This window comes from Pteropus alecto, unplaced genomic scaffold (assembly GCF_000325575.1).
Source record: "Pteropus alecto unplaced genomic scaffold, ASM32557v1 scaffold45, whole genome shotgun sequence".
NCBI lineage: Eukaryota > Metazoa > Chordata > Mammalia > Chiroptera > Pteropodidae > Pteropus > Pteropus alecto.
This window is the reverse complement of record NW_006442491.1, coordinates 31,231,277-31,252,179: the sequence shown is the minus strand read 5'-3', so window position 1 is coordinate 31,252,179 and position 20,903 is coordinate 31,231,277. Positions and strand designations below refer to the sequence as shown.

The following is a 20,903-nucleotide window of genomic DNA, read 5'->3' as shown; positions in this document are numbered from 1 at the left end:
GAGCGGTTCTCCTTTGGATAAAGTGCTTTCTACTAATGCTATTTTTAAGCCTCTGTATTACAACTCTTTATCTCCAGGCCTGAGAAAATTTTTTTTTTAATAATGAAATGTGTTTTGGTAGGAAAGTGTTATTAAGCTGTTACTTTTCCCTTTTGAAGCAAATGACATGACAGATACATACGTGTAATAAATAATATATTATTCTGATTTTTTTCTATTTGGTCAATATATGTGTGGATGTGTCCACATGGATTTAATGAAACCTCTAGTGGAAAGAAAGAAGTTCAGTCTGGTTTTCTCTCACTACTGGTCAGTTTCAGAACACAAAGGTCTCTAGCTTGTTTCTCATTTAAAAATAAATGTTACTTTCTTCAACAATGGTTTCAGAAGCCAGAACATAATAGTGAAACCATATGGAATATGTGGAATATATGGAATATAACTTAACCTTTGGTCATTCAGAAAGCACTTCAGGATTTCAAGATGCTTTCAGACACCAATATGTTTGCCCTGTGACTACAATGATCTTTGTGGTGTTAGCCTACATCCTGGATATGGGACATTAAAGTATTTTCAACACCACTGGATTTTTAACTCATTCTCCATGAGTTCAATCAATCAATGTGTAAGTATGCAATTACTCCTACCCAGATGTCCTTGACTCCACAGGGAAAATGAACTATAGGTACCTAAACCCTCAATCACCTCTTTTTTGAATTTAGTTGCTTGCTTCTTTTGGACAGTGAAGAAGTGGTTTTTGAATTTGAAGAATTACCTTATTGAAGTGATCTCCAATCACATGCCATATTCGGGACCACTGCAGTCGGATCCGATTCATGTTGTAGTATGATATCTCCACAATCTTCTGCAAGCTGAACATGCGGGGATGATGTGGGGAAGCCAGCTCATCCATAGACACGGCACACAGCCAACGGACAAAGTCAACTACAGACCCAACAACACATGCGAAGCCTCGTTAGTAATGGTCAGTCACGACATGAGGCTTCTGTAGTTGTCACAGGTGAGTCAAATACATACCTATTGCATTTCCATCCAGTCTGGTAGATCCAGTAAAAATTCTAGGAAGATAATTCCAGACATAATAATATAAAAATTAGATTTAAAAGCCTAAGTTTCCACGTCAAACACTTAGAATCTAAGGCAAAAAGAAAACATTTCAGGTTTGGCATCTCCGCTAAAATAAACAATGAGGTATCAAAGGTATAGAACTGGTCAAAGAACTGAGTTGAGAACAGAAGCGTCTCTACTGATAGAGAAAGTGACACATCGAAAGGAGAGGCGACAAGTCAGAATATAACAGCATGTGATGCCACGACAGTGCCAGTGCCAGAATGAGAACCTCCAAAAACCTGCTCATACGAGCAACAAAAATACTCACAAAAAATTACCAAAGTCGCCTTTTTCAGAACTGAACTTTGGAAATTAGCGAAGGCTCGTAAAAATGTTTATTCAAGAAAAATGGCTGCACCTCAGTATGAATAGTGAACATTGTGGCATTTTAACTTGGTTTATTTCCATTACCTTCTCCCTGGCTCCACACTAGAAAATATCCATTTAACACAAAAGAAGGTAGTAAGGATGGAGGAATATGGGAACAAAAAAGATATATTTAAAAATAGCAAAATATTATATATAAATCCTCCCTTCTCAGACATTACATTAAACATAAATAGATTAAACGCTCCAATCCAAAGGAAGAGAATGGCAGAATGAACTAAAATAAACATGGTCCAAATACATGCTTTCTAAAGAGGCTCACTGTAGATTCAAAGACACAAATAAGTTGAAAGTAAAAGCAGAGGAAAAGATATACATACATATAGTAATCAAAAGAATTAGAGAGGCTGCACGCACTAAGATCAGACAAAAGGCACTTAAAAAAATCACTACTAGAGACAAAGAACATTTTATAACGATAAAAGATTTAATCTATCAAGAAAGCATAACAATTATAAACACATATGCATCTAACGACAGAGCCCTAAAATATGAGGCAATAAAAGACAGAATTAAAAGGAAGAAATAGATAGTTCTACAATATCTAGAAGTGGCAAATCTATGTAGATAGAAAGTAGATAAGTGGTCACAGGGACTGGTTGGGGAGCAACTGCTGCTCATAAAGTACACAGCTCCTTTACAGGGTGATGAAAATGCTCTGGAAATCAGATAGTGGTGATGATTGTACCACTCTGACTATACTAAAAACCACTGAACTGTACATTTGAAAAGAGTGGATCTTATGGTATAAAAATTAAAAATTAATTTAAAAATGTAAAAATGTAATAACACACAAAGAAGTGCTGGACAAAACTGCTATTGTCCACTATCTTCTAAGGCAGAAAAACAGGAAAGAAATAAGTTTGGAAGAATAAACACTATGTTCTATTAGCCTAAACCTAATTGAAAAAAGTATAGAAAACCCATCGAAAGTACGATGCAGACAGTATCTCTGTTGGAGAGAAGGCAGAAGCAACAGAAGCAATGTAATCAAAATATGCTGATAAAAATTTAAAAACCAAGAGAGCAATACAATTGTGTCAAAAATTTTATACTGCTATCTCAAAACTGTCTATATTTAATGCACTGGGACAGGTCATTAACTAAATGAACAGCAGTGGATGTGATTACTCACTGGTAATTTTCAAGAGTTTGTTGATTTTAAGAAAATTCATATTTTAAGCATTAGTACCTAATGAATGTCTTCAAATAAGAACATCTACATTTCTCCTGTTTCAAGTGGACAGAAATAATGGAAAGATATTGAGGAAAAAGAAACAGCAGCTGTTAATCTGGCCAACTGCCGCTCATGGGTAGGCTTTATATCCTAAAACATTCTTTGAATTTTTTAAAAAGTAATTTCTACTAAGGAAACAAGGTAATTTAAAACATCAGAACAAGCAAAAATTCTTGTTTCTGACAGAATTTGGTCACAGTGTTAAAGTTTTAATTTTTTAAAAAAGGTTATGATGCAATTCAAGGTCAAAATTCAAATAATTCAAGGTCAAAATTCAAAATTCAATAACTACGAAGGTTATTAGTAGTTGTAAAATATCCATTTAACACAAAAGAAGGTAGTAAGGATGGAGGAATATGGGAACAAAAAAGATATATTTAAAAATAGCAAAATATTATATATAAATCCTCCCTTCTCAGACATTACATTAAACATAAATAGATTAAACGCTCCAATCCAAAGGAAGAGAATGGCAGAATGAACTAAAATAAACATGGTCCAAATACATGCTTTCTAAAGAGGCTCACTGTAGATTCAAAGACACAAATAAGTTGAAAGTAAAAGCAGAGGAAAAGATATACATACATATAGTAATCAAAAGAATTAGAGAGGCTGCACGCACTAAGATCAGACAAAAGACACTTAAAAAAATCACTACTAGAGACAAAGAACATTTTATAACGATAAAAGATTTAATCTATCAAGAAAGCTTAACAATTATAAACACATATGCATCTAACGACAGAGCCCTAAAATATGAGGCAATAAAAGACAGAATTAAAAGAAATAGATAGTTCTACAATATCTAGAAGTGGCAAATCTATGTAGATAGAAAGTAGATAAGTGGTCACAGGGACTGGTTGGGGAGCAACTGACTGCTCATAAGTACACAGCTCCTTTACAGGGTGATGAAAATGCTCTGGAAATCAGATAGTGGTGATGATTGTACCACTCTGACTATACTAAAAACCACTGAACTGTACATTTGAAAAGAGTGGATCTTATGGTATAAAAATTAAAAATTAATTTAAAAATGTAAAAATGTAATAACACACAAAGAAGTGCTGGACAAAACTGCTATTGTCCACTATCTTCTAAGGCAGAAAAACAGGAAAGAAATAAGTTTGGAAGAATAAACATTATGTTCTATTAGCCTAAACCTAATTGAAAAAAGTATAGAAAACCCATCGAAAGTACGATGCAGACAGTATCTCTGTTGGAGAGAAGGCAGAAGCAACAGAAGCAATGTAATCAAAATATGCTGATAAAAATTTAAAAACCAAGAGAGCAATACAATTGTGTCAAAAATTTTATACTGCTATCTCAAAACTGTCTATATTTAATGCACTGGGACAGGTCATTAACTAAATGAACAGCAGTGGATGTGATTACTCACTGGTAATTTTCAAGAGTTTGTTGATTTTAAGAAAATTCATATTTTAAGCATTAGTACCTAATGAATGTCTTCAAATAAGAACATCTACATTTCTCCTGTTTCAAGTGGACAGAAATAATGGAAAGATATTGAGGAAAAAGAAACAGCAGCTGTTAATCTGGCCAACTGCCGCTCATGGGTAGGCTTTATATCCTAAAACATTCTTTGAATTTTTTAAAAAGTAATTTCTACTAAGGAAACAAGGTAATTTAAAACATCAGAACAAGCAAAAATTCTTGTTTCTGACAGAATTTGGTCACAGTGTTAAAGTTTTAATTTTTTAAAAAAGGTTATGATGCAATTCAAGGTCAAAATTCAAATAATTCAAGGTCAAAATTCAAAATTCAATAACTATGAAGGTTATTAGTAGTTGTGGATCATGTGTGCTTTTAATCTTTCTTAGTTTGAGTGATCTAGAACTGACAACATTTGAAACAGTCAAACACATCAGAAATCATTCACACCCAGTAATCATAGAGGATGCCAAGCCACTGGTAGTCTAGCTTCACTGGAGAACAAACCCATTACCTGTCAACAGCTACAACCACACTCTGCGAGCTGGTCTCACCAACCGATTCCTGGAAGCTGGCCATCTGCCTTTTATCCACTCCACCACTCACCAAATTACCTAAAACACAATATGCAAAATCAACAATGCTTCAAAAACAGTCATGTATTCAGAACAAAGCATCCTGTGGCATCAATATGCAGAGACAAGAGACAGAAATGAGAATGGTCTGCAGATGAAAACTCCCTCAACTGATGACAGAATAAAATCAAATTTAGGTTTTGGCGTCTGGCTTTTAAAATGCATTCTTATTAAAAGCTCCCTTGCTTGTATCAATCATCTCCCTATTTTGATAGTCTTTAATATTTTTATAGTATTAAATGCCTATATTAAGTAAAACAGATTTAATCGATACTAACCCAGAACTCCTAGAACATGCACTGGCTTACACCTGCTGACTGTGCGGTGTGCTTTCCAGGATTCCACTCCAGTCATCCTCGCATGCATTCTAAGAAGTAGGTGCTACTACAGCCCCTCCCTTTCATGGACTCCATGCTTCTGTTATAGTCTATTATTCCAACCACTGTACATGGGACCTAGGAGCCTGCTCTCTGTGATCAGATGGCCTGGGTTTGAAACCTACCTCTGCCACTTCCTTTGCCTCATTTTACTCATTTACGAAATGGGGATAATACTAGTCCCAAGCTCACTGAGTTGTTATAATGATTAAATGGATTAAAAATATATAAACTGAGAGCTTAGAATGTGGTCTGGCACATTCGTTTGCCCTATTTACTATTATTATTGTGATGTATCACTAACAAGAGAGTCTTGCAATCCAATATATAGCCATTCTACTTTCATAAGAATACCATTTAAGAAAAGCCCCCCAAATGAACATGGAAGAGACACTGACTCTACCTTTTGAAATCTAGAGATACGCATACCCACTCCTCTAATAGCAGGTACTAAAGCTGTAGCCTTTCTAAGCAAATGGTTTTCTCCCTCAGTATAGTTACATATACAGAAAGAAAAGTAATGCAACCTGCTGACTTTGATAAAATTGGCATTTATCGATAGTTTAATCACAATGAAGATTGCTGGAGCAGCACTTCCGCTTCCATTAACAAACAGACTGTCAGCCAGCACAGAAAGAGGAGACAGTACGTGACAGTCCTGATGAGACAAGAAGGGCTGCATTCCAGTTAACTTGAGGATCCATGATGGCCAGCTGTGCGGCCCGGTGTCTTACCCAGGCCAAGGCCCATGAACTCTTCTCCTGCCAACGTGTGGCTCTTCAGGCTCCCCTCTCTTTCACGCCCAGACCCAGACAGGTAGCGGGTCTTCACACCAGTTCCTATCAGCTGAGCGAGCTCCAGCTGACTGATGCATTTTAAGATCTAATAAAAAGAAGACATAAAGAAATGAGTTCCTACTTTATAGCCTGAAGAGAGCACTGTAATCTTTAGTCATTACAGAGTTCTTTGAAACACACAGCTTTTCAGGTGAGGATAAAATCTGAGGGTCTTAGTATGGCTTCTAGTCCTGGAGAGACAACCTAGAGTGTGGGTCTGAATGACAGACATATTTCACTTTAAAAAAGAGGGGGAGGGTAGAGAAAAAGAGCAAAAGAAGAGCTGGTATAATGAAGTTATGCCATACAGATGTTTAACTATGCAAATTTAATAACCGATCAATAAAGAAAAAGTATTTGACTGGAGCAGGGGATCCCACTCACTGTGCCACTCAGTAAGTACACTGTCTAGTCTGACTTAGCCACCCCAGCTCCCTTCTACTCTACACAACACACCATCTTCCGTGCTGCTCCTTCAGCTTGACATATTTAGCCCTACCCCCGGGCCTTTGCATGTGCTTTTCCTCATACCTGGAACATGTTCCTTATGCTCTTTCCCATGGCTCACTCCTTAGATTCCCAGCTGACATGTGTCCCTCAAAGAGACCTCCCTTGACCACCCTGAGATTACACATCCTCCTCATCACCATCCTCAGATCATATATTTTTTTCTCAGCACTTAACACTTTTCAACATTATGCCATATAATTGTTTGTTCTCTGCCAAGAGACCATTAACTTCGTCTTGTTTACTGCTGACTCCCCAGCATTTAAAATAGTTAGTGATTATTACTTGGTTAACTGAATGAATGAGAATGTACCCTAGAATGGGTGTGCGATGGGAGAAAAGACTGTATCTTCCAGCCCTATGGGGTGGTTCTGCTGCTTGAAAGCATATACCTGCACACAAACCCCTCTCACATGGAGCTTACCTGAAGAAATGGAAATTGTTTTTGTTTATTTTTCAAATCCTATTCTTTGTGTACGTTTGGCACAAGGGACAATGCCTTACAATGTTTTATAAGAACTTTTTATTTACTTTAGTATTGTCATCTTCTTTCCACAGTATTAGTCTTTAATAATGTCTTTGTCTTTTTTCTCTAAAGTCTCTTTTAATTCATAGGTTCCCCCGTCCATCTACTATTTTTCTTGCAATTTATTTGTTTGCTCTGAGGATCTCTCAGATCCTAGTGTTTGCAGAATGCATTCTTATGATATTGTTTACTGTGTTCCTATGAAGTAGACGCTTAAACTGACTCAGGTGTGAGTCACAGGCAAAAACATTTCTTAGCTGGTACTGCTTACTTTCATCATGGAGCACATGATGTCTGAGTTGGGGTCTCTCCTCTCAGTAACTTTAAGTGGCCACATAACATTCTAAGGAGTGGTGTGCCACATTTTTTTTAAACAATCTCTCATTGTTGGACTGTTTTTAATCCAATCTTTTCCCTAAAACAACTAAAATTTCAATGACCTTTCAAACACCTTTGTACACATAAATGATTATTTCCATAGGTAAGAATCTTAAGATATTATTTAAATAAATGTGAACCCACTGGCAATGTTCCTAATGCCTCATTGTAAATGCTGACCATTTCTTTTTAGATACAATTAGGAGAGAAATCAGGCTCCTGGCTTTGTCCTAAATCTACTCACTGACAGTAAGAGCTCCCAGGAGGTGCATAAGGACCTGGGGAAAGAGGCACTAAGCTGGGAAGAAAGTCACCGCAACAGAAGTGCACTCCCCTGCGGACATCGGCCACTGGGTGTGGGAGCACTTCGCGAGGTGGCACATCTGAACACATTTCACTCACCACAGCCCTTGAGAGTCTGGCTTTCAGATACACGAGGTATTTGTGGATGACAGAAAACACAGTTAAAGTTAGGCTTGACTTCAAGAAAAATGGAAATGACCAAAGAGAGGCTGACACTAAATTACAGGAAAGCCAGGAGTCACCCCAAGAAAAGGCAATTACCAGGCTTTCAAAGAGACACACACCTCATGCCAGGAATTTCCAAGGTAGTTGCCGTCGGTGTGAGCCACTGTAATAAGCGTCTTTATGGTGTCGATGTTTTTCTGCTTCATCTCCGTGATGCTGGAGCTGGCTGTCAGCAGGGAGAAGCGAGCAAGGGCCTGAACATAGGCATCTCGTTCCAGCTGTGATGGAAGCCCGAGAGAGAGCAGTGAGACCCCACCCTTTGCACGACTGTCTTCACATTTGTGGGACTGGCGCACTGGGCTTCTCCGACACCTTCTAGACACACATCGACAGGCTCTGTGCACATTTACACGCCAGTCATTCCATGCTGGTGTCCTCCTGCAACGGGAACATCCCGCTAAGGCTCCCTACACACCACATGTTTGAGAACTAACCCGTCTCCTTTCCAACTGACATCACACTTATGTTCCTGTTCCGTTCCCTTTGGAGGAAGCGGGGGAGGAATCTGTTGAATGCTAAGATTGTCACATAAATTCTATTATCTGCAACAATCTTGCGAAGTGGGTCTATTTTCTCAAGTTTATAAATGTCTTAGAGAGAAGTTAGCTGGGCCAGTGTCATATGGGTAGAGAAGCAGCCGGGCTGGGTACTGAAAACCCAGATGGTCTGATGTCAAAGCCTACGGTCTTGGAACAAAAGAAAATGTCTAACTGTAAAATAAATGGAAACAGAAGACTAAGTTTTTCAAAATAAATAGGTGCAGATTCTTACTAACATAGGAAATGAATGGGATTGTTAATGTCCTGATTTATAACAGTTAGAGAACTATATTACATTTGCTTGAATTTTCCAAGATTCAAAATGTTCGCAGACATATTCGTTTTGTACTGAACTATTTGCTTCCTCCAGAGAAGACCTGGAAATAAGGGAAATTATAATAACAACTGATATTTAATATTTTAAGCACCAGGGGAGGCAAGTTAGGCAGATCAAATCCAATCAAGTAGCTGTGCTTTCAAAGAAAGTTTTTCAATCTTACAACCTTTCAAAGAAGGTTTTAATCCAAACCTCCATTTTTCCCCCTAATGAGGTTGTTGCATGAGTAAGGAGTTTGCCTGATAGTTTCCAGGTTTTGCCAAATCTAAAAGAACATGGCCCATCAGCATCTCTGGAGTGTTGCTCACACCCACCTGCATTCCAAAGATGCAGGCGATCCGGATTGCACATCGGATGCCTTCCAAACACAGGGAGGCCACTTCAGTATCATCACAGTTTTGCAGTCCAATGCTGTAGGCTGCCAACAGCGGTGTCCACACCAGCTATTAAGGAAGGAAGGTTTCAATTATGTCTAGAATTTCAGTGCACAAAAAGCACTTAGAGGCTACACTGTTAGTTATAAGCACAACCAGGATGCGAAATTCACTGCTATTTTGATTTCAATCTATTCCATTCACAATGTAAAATAGTTCCTCCTAAACTGTGGTCAACTATCACTATAGATATGCCATTTACTAAACGTACAGTTCAAAAGGAAGGATGGTAAATACGTGGGCTAGTGTGCCACCACTATGCCTACCTGTGCTCATGGCAGATATCACTAATCAATCAGAGTCCCACTCTCCCTGCTGAGTCTATTCAGGGCTCGAGAATCCTTCTTTACACAATAGAGCAGGCAGCCATTGCCAATCAGAGGTTGGCATGCAACATAAAATTGATAAGCAACTTACATTCTATAAACTTAGTTTAATTGAATTATTCCTAATTCTTTACTTTTCCTCCAACTTTCTTGTGAATTCCCTGAGAAGCTCACAAAAATCTAGAATTGATCAACTAGTATCTTTTCTAGATGTTTTTAAAAACAGAAAGGCCTCAGGATATTGTCTTTCATGTCCACCTAGTCTTATGTGATAAACTAACCCTGAGGCCACTGAGGTGAGATGTCACAATAAAACTGTCTCTTTGCCTGAATAATTATGAATTCATTCAATTTCCCCAGTAGCCCTTACAGCAACCCTGTATTTGTCCCCACTTTACAGATGTTGAACAGAGAGGCTGAGTAACCTGACCAAGGTCCCAGAGCTACAAAGTGGCAAAGGCGGGGTTCCAGTCCAGACATTCTCCAGCCCAGCACGCACTCTACAATCCAAACCAGTGCTGGCGTATGCCCAGCATCGTCAAAGGTCTTCTAGGGAGGACCTGCTGTAGTTATTGTCCAGAAAGCAACCCCCAGACCTGGCCCTTCCTCTCCTCAGCCTCTTCGCCATTACAAACTTGCTGGTTAGCTTCCGGCTGGTCAGCTCTTGAATCGGGCCTAGCCGTGTCCCGACATTTCAGCACACTTACCTTGAACATCGGCCGGACGTGGTCCAAGTGGGTGGCACTCGTAAACGGGGCTTTGGCATGGCTCACAGCCTCCATTAGAGCCTTGGCTGTCTTAGCCATTTGCTCCATCTCCAAATTGTACAGCAGCCGTCGCTGCTTTTCACTAGCTACACCTATAGAGAAAGAAGAGAATGACAGTGGCTGACGCTCACCGAGTGCTTGCTAAGATTAGGTTATGAATTCTCCCAACCACCTCATGGGTCTGTCACAAATATTACCATCTTACTGATGGGAAAATGAGGTGCAGAGTGGTTAAGACACTTGCTCAGGCTCGTACAGCTAGTAAGTAGTAGAGCTGGGACTTGAACCCAAGCAGTGTGGCTCTAGAGCCTGCCCACTAAACCACGAGACTCTGCTGCCTCTCAAACAAAAGAAACTGACAGCTTCAGAGGCACCTGGATTAACGGAATTCGAATCAAAGTCGGCACAATAACCACTGATATAAAAGCAAAGATTTAAAGAACATTTTTGGGGAGTAATTTAGCTATCAGATTATTTTAAATTCCCTCTTGTAACTAATCACAAATCTAGCAAGACGATTGGTGATATAAGAGAGCCAATATCATAATAATTAATTATATTTCTCATTCAGGTATCTAAATGTGCAAATTAATCATCAAGGAGCTCAATCATGCATTCTGATACACTTGAAAATTGTAATGAATAGAAATAATTTGCCTTTAGACCTTACTCTGCTTAGTAGATTTGGTTGCAATCGTATGCTCTTTTGTTTCTTTCATTGCAATTTTCTTGCCTTCTATCTCTTCATAGATGCTTGAGAGATATTCCTCTGGTAGATCTTTACTGTCATTGATGCCCCGATTCATTTTAATATACTGTTCTTTTGTCATTTTATTTTTTACCTGAAATTTAAAAAAATTTAAAAAACCATTTAGGAAACATCCAATGGCCTAAATAAAGCTGCTTATTTAGCTACAATATATAAATCATTAAAATATTTTACCTGAGGGCTGTGCAAGTCTGTAGTTAGCATAATAATTGAATATGCTAAGACGTACGCAGTGTCGGCACTAGCGAACAGAGTTTGCCTGGAAGAAAAGAGTCCAGATGTCAGAATGTGCACGGAGATGTAGCTGGACGGCCAGTGCTAATGGAGACACATGTTTTGCTGAAAGCAGGCTGACTGCCCCATGGGACGCCAAGCTAGTCAAGAGTTTTCAAGTTTTCTTCATCACTGACTGATAATTAATGACCCAGAGTGTAGAGAAAGCTTATTAAGAATATAGGTCAGCTTTAGACTTCTTTTAATAAAGCAGTTTCAAGTCAGTTTTTAGAGAAGATCTCCAAGTAGCCTCCAGGGCCAGAGACTAGGGTGAGGCAAGTGAGGCACCCTTATTTCCGGTGTCGACCCTGCAGTGCATGACCCCAGAGTGAGGCCCTTTACAGTCTGCACCCTTAGTGCCTCGTTTGCCTCACTCTGGTTCTGTTCCTGAGAGCATCTCTGTGCTAGGCACTGCGTAAAAAGATGACTAAAACTGCTGTCCAGTTATTGGTTATTTACGGCTTACATTATCCACTATAATATTTAACAGTACTAATGCAAAGGAAATATTTATGTGTTACAAACAATATGCTAGTGGAGACTGCCTTTCTTTGTCCTAGGCAAGAAAATAAAGACAAAACCCTGTAGATGCACAGCACCATGTGAGGCTAAAGCTAGAAAAACTTGTCTGTCGAAAGAGCCCCTAATAGGAAAGGGAGAAATTCGGAAGAACACATGAAAGCTCTGCATTCTAATGTGCAATTTAATTGAGTCAAATGTTTACTGATTAAGGGAAACAGACCAAGGTCTCCACAGGAGAGCTAGGCAGACCTCGGAGATGCTGCACGTACGTTCACGTTCCAGACTACCCAAATAAAGCAAACATCGCAATAAAGCCACCTAAGTTTTCTGGTTTCTGAGTGCATATGAAAGTTATGTTTACACTATACTGTAGTCTATCATAAAGTATGTAATGACATCATAAAAAATGTATATGCTTTAATTAAAAATATTTCATTGCTAAAAAGTGCTAACCATTGTCTGCGCCTTCAGCAAGTCGTAATCTTTTTGCTGGTGGAGAGTGGAAAGTCTTGCCTTGATGATGGCTACTGATCAGGGTAGCTACTGATCAGGTGGCTGCTGATGGCTGGTGTGGCTGTGGCAATTTCTTAGCTGTCTGGCAAAGAAGCCTAGCTTTTGGTCTATCTTGGCTTTCGACATGCCTTCCTCACTAAGCTTAATCATTTCTAGCTTTTGATTTACAGAGAGATGTATGGCTCTCCTTTTCACTTGGACACTCAGAGGCTATTGTATAGGGTTATAAATTGGACTAACTGCAATATTGTTGCGTCTCAGGGAATCGGGAGGCCCAAGGAGAGGAAGAGGGATGGGGGAACCGTCAGTTGGAGCAGTCAGAACACACACATTTATTAAGTTATGCTGTCTTCTATGAGTGTGGTTAGCGGCACCCCAAAACAATTATAATAGTAATATCTAAGATCACTGATCACAGATCACCATAACAAATACAATAATGTAAAAGTGTGAAATATTCTAGATTACCAAAATGTGACAGAGACTCAAAGTGAGCAAGTGCTATTGCAAAAATGGTGCTGACAGACTTGCTCGTCACACGGTTGCCACAAACCTTTAATTTATAAAAAACACATTATCTGCCAAGTGCAATAAATGAGGTATGCCTGTATGTTATGATGTCTTCACAGCAAATTCTAGAAATCTATTTGGTTACAATGACCAGATGCTGCCTTTACTGACCATGCCATCTCACGGGGACAGCCTGCCGTGCACATGGAGGATTGGGACCAATTTATATGAAAACCAAGCTGACTTGAGAGGCAAAACTGTTATCAAAATATTTCTACTGAACAATTCCACATCATGTTCATGGTATAGTGATACGTTATGTTCGGTGGAAAGAGCATGAGCTTCTGTGTTAGACAAACTCATATTTAATCCTGGCTCTGCTACTTACTAGCTGATTAATTCTGGACACATTGCTCATTCTCCTTGAGTCTGTTTCCTCATCTATAAAACAGGGATACTATTCCCAGGCTTACCATTAATTAAATAAAATGCATGTAAAACTCATGGCACAGCTGACACACAGGAGGTGTTTAATAAAGGTCTCTTTTCAATTTCTACTTACTACAAAAATATGAACTACCTATCAAAAAAGGCCCCAAGGTGGAATCACGTTCTTGGGCGGGTTTTATAGTTACATAGCCATTTTTGTAACCTGCTCATCAGTATGTAATTAAAGAAAATGAAAATCCTAGCGATCTACCCACATATTAAATCAGAAAAGAGGTGCCCAACTGCCTCTTCTAATTCCACAAAACTACTCTTTTCATCATTAATAGTGTGGGCTCTAGCTGGGATCTTGGGCAAGTTCCTTAGCCTCTTAGGTCCTCAATCTCATTGTTTGTAGAAAGGGGACACAAACAGTTGCTTTGAGGTCTTATATGAGATAATCCCTTAGCCTGGCACATAATGAACAGAAACTTGAGTTGCTTGGCACAGATTTAGAAAGATTAAATTCATCCCCCACCCAAACTAAGGTTAGTGTTCTAACGTGGGCCAAAGGGTGATGTGGACGGTACTGACACAATGCTCACCCCTGGTTGCACTCTATGTATCTTGCAGCAAACTTCTCCATTAACCGATCAATCTTCTGGGCTTCCCCAGGTAGGCGGAAACCTTCTAGAAATGTCCGCAGGGCTGAGACAAACTCCTTCTCACAGAAGTCAAGCTGGTCCACGTAGGCATACATCACCTCCTTGTTGAACCTCGTGCTATCTCCCAGAAAATCACCTACTTGGGTCTGAAACATACGTATGCACTCACATCTACAAATTGCCAAATATGAATGCGCAGCGAAGCACGCTTCAGTCAAAGGGGGAAGGCAGAATGCCCTTGCTCTAAACACCAAGAACAGGCCAAACTGCTAGAAAAGCTAGGTGGCTCCCTGCGCCTGGCACGAGAGACTTAAAAATGGAAGCGTGCTGGGGCATACCCAGGAGGGAGGTTATTGGCAGACGGGCAGCCAGAAGAAGAGTTTCTGGCAGTCGAGGCACACTTCCAGCTCTGTTACCATCCCGTCAAACACACAACCTGTCAGGAGGCTACATTTTTCCCTTCAAAAAGTTTTTTGGAACTCTGGCCAAAGGGATGAGTAGGACAATTGTAGGCAGAGGTGTGAACAATAGTCACTGCATTCAGGGTCAGACGATCTCTAGAATAAAAGGTGGTCAGGTCTCAGAATCACCTGACAGAACCCACAAGCAGGTGCCCAACCTCCAGTCTTACAGAATCGAGACGCTCCTCCTGGTGCAGGAATTGGGCAATCTCTTCAACTGATGTTCCCAGCATGCCCTGCTCCTGGAGAAACTGTATCCCTCTCTTGGGTTTCTTGTTGAACCTGTTTCAAGAAAAGGTGGCACATGGGTTGCTCATTTCAAAATTGATAGGATAGAAATAGCTAGCATTTGAGGCAAGTTACAATAACAGCATAAACAAGTCATCATATATCAGCTAGGAAGGTCCTCTGTGTGGCTTTTCTGAATTCTACCTTCTATTTCTGACCTAGCCATGGCAAAGTCTGCTGGTTGTCACCCAATATACACTCTCCCCTTCTCCAACACTAATAAAACCCTAGATGTTTAGCTGGGCATACAACTTCCTGGAATAAAAACTACATTTCCCTGCTTCCCTTAAACAAAGCACAGCCATGTGATAAAGTTCTGGCCAGTAAGAATATGAGCTGAAGTAGTGTGGGTACATGTAGAAAAGATCCTTACAGCTGACTTGGCTGGGAAGTATACTCTTTTTGCCCTTTCCCCCTTCTTTCCAAGAATATATGGTGATAGCTGGTGCTCCAGCAGTCATCTTAAACCAGAAGGCAACAATGAAGATGAAAATTGCATTAGGGACGATGAAGCAGAAAGATATAAGTAGCCTGGATTGCTGATGTCCATAAAAGCCACTCTAACAGCCCTAGCCTGTTATTTTGTATTTCCTGTTAAAGGCAGGCAAACTTTTAACTATTGTAAATTCAACTTGTTATTTAGCAGGCAGTGCACTGGAGAATCACGTTCATATATAAGCATGAACTGTGGCAAAGGCTGTGAAGGAAGGACATAAACAGGGTGCAAAAAAGAGAGACTAACTTGGGACTTGCCCAGGTAGTGTGGTTACAGAAATCTTCTGAGGAAGATATCTTTTGCCAGGTCTGAAGGATGAAAAAGACCCAAGAGTATTCTAGTCAGAGGGCACGATAGCAAAAACAGCTTGAAGTGTCCAAAGGACTGAAACGCATCATGTGACTAAGGGTATTGGCAGGAGATGAGGTTAACAAGGGGGCAGCCAGAGGCTGCATCAGGCTGTGATGAGAAAATGGGAAACCAGGAATGATTTTAGGCAGAGGAGTGATAAGACCTGATTTGTTTTCAAAAGGTTACTTTAGCTGTTGTGGGGAGAACAGACTGGAAGAATGCAGGGATGGTGAGAGTGGAAATAAAGAGATCAATATTTCAATTATTCAAAAGTTAGCCAGACTATTAGATTGTGTGTGCATTTTTGTGTGTAAAAGACTAGAAAGAAAACATTAAAATTTACCAATGATTATAAGGGTAATGATATAGTTATATGGGAGAATGTCATTATTTTTCAGAGATGTAAGGCTGAAGTTTTGTGATGGCTACAAATTACTTCCAAAAGGTTCAGAAAAAACATACATAGATAACACAGCAAATGTCAATTTCTCTTTATGTTGAAAAGTTTTACAATATAGAGCTGGAAAAAAATGTTACCAATGGTAATTTCTTCTAGATAGTAATTTTATGAGCAACTTTAACATTCTCATTTTATACTTTTCTGCATTTTCTAAATTGTTTTCATTAGGAAAAAAAAAAAAAAGACCATGCACCAACCACACAAAGCTATTAAATTTCTCTCGCTCTCACACACACAACTCACTCAATCAGGCTTAGCTGCAAGTGCCAGCACTGGCCTTTTGTAATAGGCATTTCTCCTTGAGGAGTCAGTCCCAGGTTCCCAGAGAAGATGTGGCTCTGTCAGAGGCCCCAAGAGATTCAGCTAGAGTAGCAGCCACACTCACAGCTCAATGCCATGTTCAATGATCTCCTTTTGCTGCTTGATGACCTCAAACTGCTCTGGATCATCCTGGATAGCTGTCTGGGTCCCCGAGGACACTGTGGACTCCATGGACGTCACGCTGCTCCGTCTCATCATGTCAAGGCCTTTCCCATCCCCCATTTCCTGATCTGTTGGCCTCTCCTGACCTGCAATAACATAAAAGCAAAGGAAACCAAATCAGCAAGTGGAACACAGACACGGCCAAGCTCAGGTATGGCTCTGCAATTCCCTATCCTAGACCTAGAACAATAAAGTTTGTATTGTAAGGATGAGCAGCACAAAACCTTACCTAAAAATTTACTTTTTTGTTGAACTTGATAAGCTAATTCTAAAATTCACATAAAAGTGTAAAAGTGCAAAAACAGTCAAGACTCTTATCTGGTGCAAGAACAGACAAATCAATAGAACAGAATAAAAAATTCAGAAACAGACATGCACACAGGGGACTTCGGTGTATCATCAAGGTGGTGCTTCAAATCAGTGAGGGAAGGAGAGACTGCTAAAAAAATGTTGGAACAACTGGCTCTCCATTTGGAAAAGTGAAGTTAGAGCACAACTCATACTATTCCCTCCCATAATTCCAGATGAATTAAAAAGCAGACCCTGTAAAACACTAGTGTCCTGCTAATTCCAAGACATCTATATAAAGCCAACTTTCCCAACAGCCGTAAGTAGCCTACTGTGAATGGAGGTGGCAGTAGCAGCAACGTTCTCTCACCGAGGCTGGTCTGGTGGTTGGGATTCACATAGAGGTCCTTGCTCCACTCCACCATGCACTTGAGAATGGACACGAGGCACTCCAGGCCTTTCTTCCTCAAGCTGAGCTCCTGAAGGACAGAAGTGGCCCAGCATAGAGACTTAACAGATGAACTGAGTGCAGACACCTACAGGGCTCTTATAGAATCCCATGAGGATGTGAGGTAATCACTGACATCCAGTGCTATTAAGTAAAACCCAAGGAAAAGTTAAGCGCTGAGACAAGTATTAAGGGCCCATTGCAAAAACCAGAAAATCTCTAAAGATGTTCATTGCAAACTCTCTAGCTGCAAAACTATGGGATGTTCGCTTTCCTAGAATGAATAGTGTTATCTGGATTTTTTAAAAAAGTTCTCGTTCATTGCTTGTATAATTTGAAAAAACACTTAAAACACCTTCCCTCTCTCTTTTTTAACCAACAGGGTCTTAACGGTCACACATCCCCCCCCCCCCCCCCTACCCCCCCCCCAAAAATAAGAGAATCATATTATCCAGCAAATTAATGATTCTGGACACATTCTTATCTCCAAACACCCACAAATGCACTCCATTTTAAGGCTCGCTCTACGATAAAAATCCTGACATTTTTTAAAGTGGCATTTCTTAAATTAAAAAATTGAATGTGAATTGCAGACAATCTAAAAAACGCAACTAATTTAGGCTCAAAACAGCATCTAAGGTGGCACAATCTCTCCCTAAATCTAATGACAGTATGAATTTTCTTCTAGAAAAAATGCCCACACACCAAAATTCTACACACAATTCAGGCAGCTCACAAACCTTCCAACCAGTTCATTAAAAGACGTCAGGTAAAGAATCCTGTTCTTTGTAGGCAATCTAATAAGAGGCAACCTTCTCCAACTTTTCCAGAGCCTGAGATCCTGTTTTAACATGATATCTGACAAGGTGACTGAGTGTGAACTTACTCCTTACAGGCCTCAGCACAAATATCACCTTCTCAGGGAGACTGCTCTAATGACACCATTAAAAATGACACCACCACCACCTCCAGCATGCCCTCTCTAGCATCTAGCTTACTTTTTCATTGTCTGCTTAGAAGTGTCGTGCCAGCAACAACTGTGTGCATGTACAGGCATTTGTTTGTGTTTTCTTCACTGCTGTATCCCCAGCACCAAGGACAGTGCCTGGCACATGGTGGCGCTTGAAAATGTTTATTGAAATGAATGATTTTAAATATAAATGAGTGTTCTTAGTGTTTTTACCTGCAGAGGTGTCATTCCCAGCTCATGTCCACTTCTTCCCTGAGCGATTTTGGATAAATCGTTTACGAGGCGCTCAAAAATATTAGCAGCATTTAAATCACAGTCGTAGTTGACATAAATATCTACAACACACTGGGCATCTTGGAAAACAACATATAGATATTAGAAATTTTGAATGAACACATAGAGCAGTTATATCTTCTTAAACGAGATTCCTTTGTCAACAATTGTCCCAGTGAACTACTGACTTGGGTGGTCACACCTCACCTAGGAACACATGTCGGAGGGCCGAGGAAGTTGGAAGGCCCTCTTTTAGGTCTTGCCACTCACTGACACCTGAGGCAGCTCATTCTCCTCTCCAGGTTCACTTTCCTCATCAAAAAAGGAGTAAATATTGCCCGATCCACCTCTTAAAGTTATGTAACTCTTATGGAATTACATTTGATGACAGACAACTGGGATGCTCTCTATAGACACATGATTGTATGGTATAAGGTAAATCCAGGTTTACCTCAGCACCCAATCAAGGGTTGGCAGCACCAAAACCTCAGACACTGTGAGTAACAAAGCACATTCGGCTTATAGGTAGGGTGACCAAGTGTCCCAGTTTTCCAGAATCTGGGCATTTCCCAGGACGCAGAACTTTCAGTGCTAACACCCAGACGTCCAGAGCAAACCATACAGCATTGGTCATCCTCTAAAGGAGGACAGGCGGGCAAGACTAGTTGTTAGGTTAGTGTTAGACCATAAGGTAATGATTTTCCCAGCACTTCATTAAAACTCTAAAAGGAGGAGTTAAAGGTCTCCATCTGGAATTTGGAAAATAAAAGCATCAAGGATGTTTCTGGGCAAGTCAAGGGATGCGCACCCTCAGGGTAAAAGAAAATACCTGCACAGATCCTTGTCAGAGTCTGAATGACCATCCACCTGTGCTCGAAAGAACTCGTAGATGTTTCTAAAATGTTCAGGAAAATCTCTTTGAAAAAGACCTATATGACATGAAGACAAAGGAGGACACCAATTAATAGTTTAAATTGGGCTCAAAAACTCCAAAGCCTTTAGAGGACAGGCAGATCCTACAAGTGAAGGAGCCTAAGTAGGAGGAAGAGTGGTGGGCATGCGCTGTTGAATCACATCGGAAGCCTGGCTATGTGGGAACAGCTGGGAGGGTAGGGCCACAGTGAACTAGAGAACATGGGCCCTGTTAGAGGGAGCAGCTGCTCCTGAGTTAACTGCCAAGAGCTGCCATGTGGAAACGTAGGACCAGTGTTGTGATTTTAGAGAGAAACCAGAAATCTGAGTTTTCATGTAGAATCTGATTTTTCAACTTGGCAATTATTCAAGGTATTTCAAACAATTTATAGACTAAACAAATATGTCTAGGGGGCTGAGCCCAGCATATGGATCATGTGATTTAAACCTCTAGTTCAAATAAAAGGCATGCAAGATTTTGAGGCAGTGACATTTTATGAGAAGGTATTCTCTCACTCATTCAAAAAGTTCTCTGGAGTGGAAGCCAACAGATTGTGTAACTGCAATTCCTAGTGGCTAAGCCACCAGCAGTTACCTCATCTGGTGTAAACGTCATAAAATAAAAAAGAAATCAATTCAGAGTCCGTACCTCTATCTGCATTTTCAAGTGCATTTTAAAATTTGAAAGGAGAGTAAGAAAAATGGCCAAAGAGAGCTCAAAGACATCAGGCACTGAAGAGACGCCGTTTTTGGACAACGCCACGCAGAGATATTGCTTGATTGCGTTGATGAACATCTCGTGCGTCCTAAAGACTGGGCCAGCATTCTGCAACACGGACAGGAGCAGCTGTAGGGAGACCACTTTGGAGCGCAACTCGTGGGACCTGGCAAAGAAAACAAAAAGTGACGATGGGCTAAAGACAGAATTTAAAAAGCATGCTTCTTGAGAAGGCCTCACTCTTCTACCAGTGAGAATTTTCTGAGAAGCCAATGAGTTAAGAATTAGCAACAGCACCCAAAAGTCAAGAGCACGAAGACAGATGGCACAAGGTGGGTCCTCTTAGAACCTGCAGATCCTGTGACAGCAAGAGCTGCCAGCTCTTTCTCTTTTTGTCTCTCCCTGCCATAAAGTAGAGAATACAGCAGGCGCAAAGTAAGTGTCAAGTGACTCTGGAGAGCTGGTTCTGCAACTAACGTGACAGAACAATTGCTTCACAGCATTCATGGAGACTAAGACATCTGACCTATGCTGCCTTCACAGACAGTGAAGATGGTGCTCTTTACCCACTGGCCTTATGCCCCCAACCCTGCCCACAGGGATGGTAAGAAATGGCAAATTTTCATAAACCATTTCCCTAATGGTTATCGTATTCTCAACAGAAGACTTGAGTTGTGCATTGT

At 40.2% G+C, this 20,903-nt stretch overlaps 1 protein-coding gene across 2 annotated transcripts in view; it reads right to left on the bottom strand.

Annotated features, from left to right (window-relative positions):
* ARFGEF2 (ADP ribosylation factor guanine nucleotide exchange factor 2) overlaps positions 1-20,903 on the bottom strand; it is an 83,681-nt gene that overhangs the window by 28,774 nt on the left and 34,004 nt on the right. For both annotated transcript variants that reach the window (XM_025039705.1, XM_025039706.1), the window contains exons 10-25: positions 20,152-20,386; positions 19,420-19,519; positions 18,531-18,670; positions 17,270-17,378; positions 16,514-16,697; positions 14,704-14,815; positions 14,013-14,218; positions 11,338-11,422; positions 11,065-11,236; positions 10,335-10,486; positions 9,182-9,310; positions 8,051-8,209; positions 5,951-6,098; positions 4,719-4,818; positions 1,039-1,079; positions 776-945 (exon numbers count right to left, since the gene is read on the bottom strand). In XM_025039705.1, the coding sequence (XP_024895473.1) occupies positions 776-945; positions 1,039-1,079; positions 4,719-4,818; positions 5,951-6,098; positions 8,051-8,209; positions 9,182-9,310; positions 10,335-10,486; positions 11,065-11,236; positions 11,338-11,422; positions 14,013-14,218; positions 14,704-14,815; positions 16,514-16,697; positions 17,270-17,378; positions 18,531-18,670; positions 19,420-19,519; positions 20,152-20,386 (2,242 nt within the window). The remainder of the gene's footprint in view (positions 1-775; positions 946-1,038; positions 1,080-4,718; positions 4,819-5,950; positions 6,099-8,050; positions 8,210-9,181; positions 9,311-10,334; positions 10,487-11,064; positions 11,237-11,337; positions 11,423-14,012; positions 14,219-14,703; positions 14,816-16,513; positions 16,698-17,269; positions 17,379-18,530; positions 18,671-19,419; positions 19,520-20,151; positions 20,387-20,903) is intronic.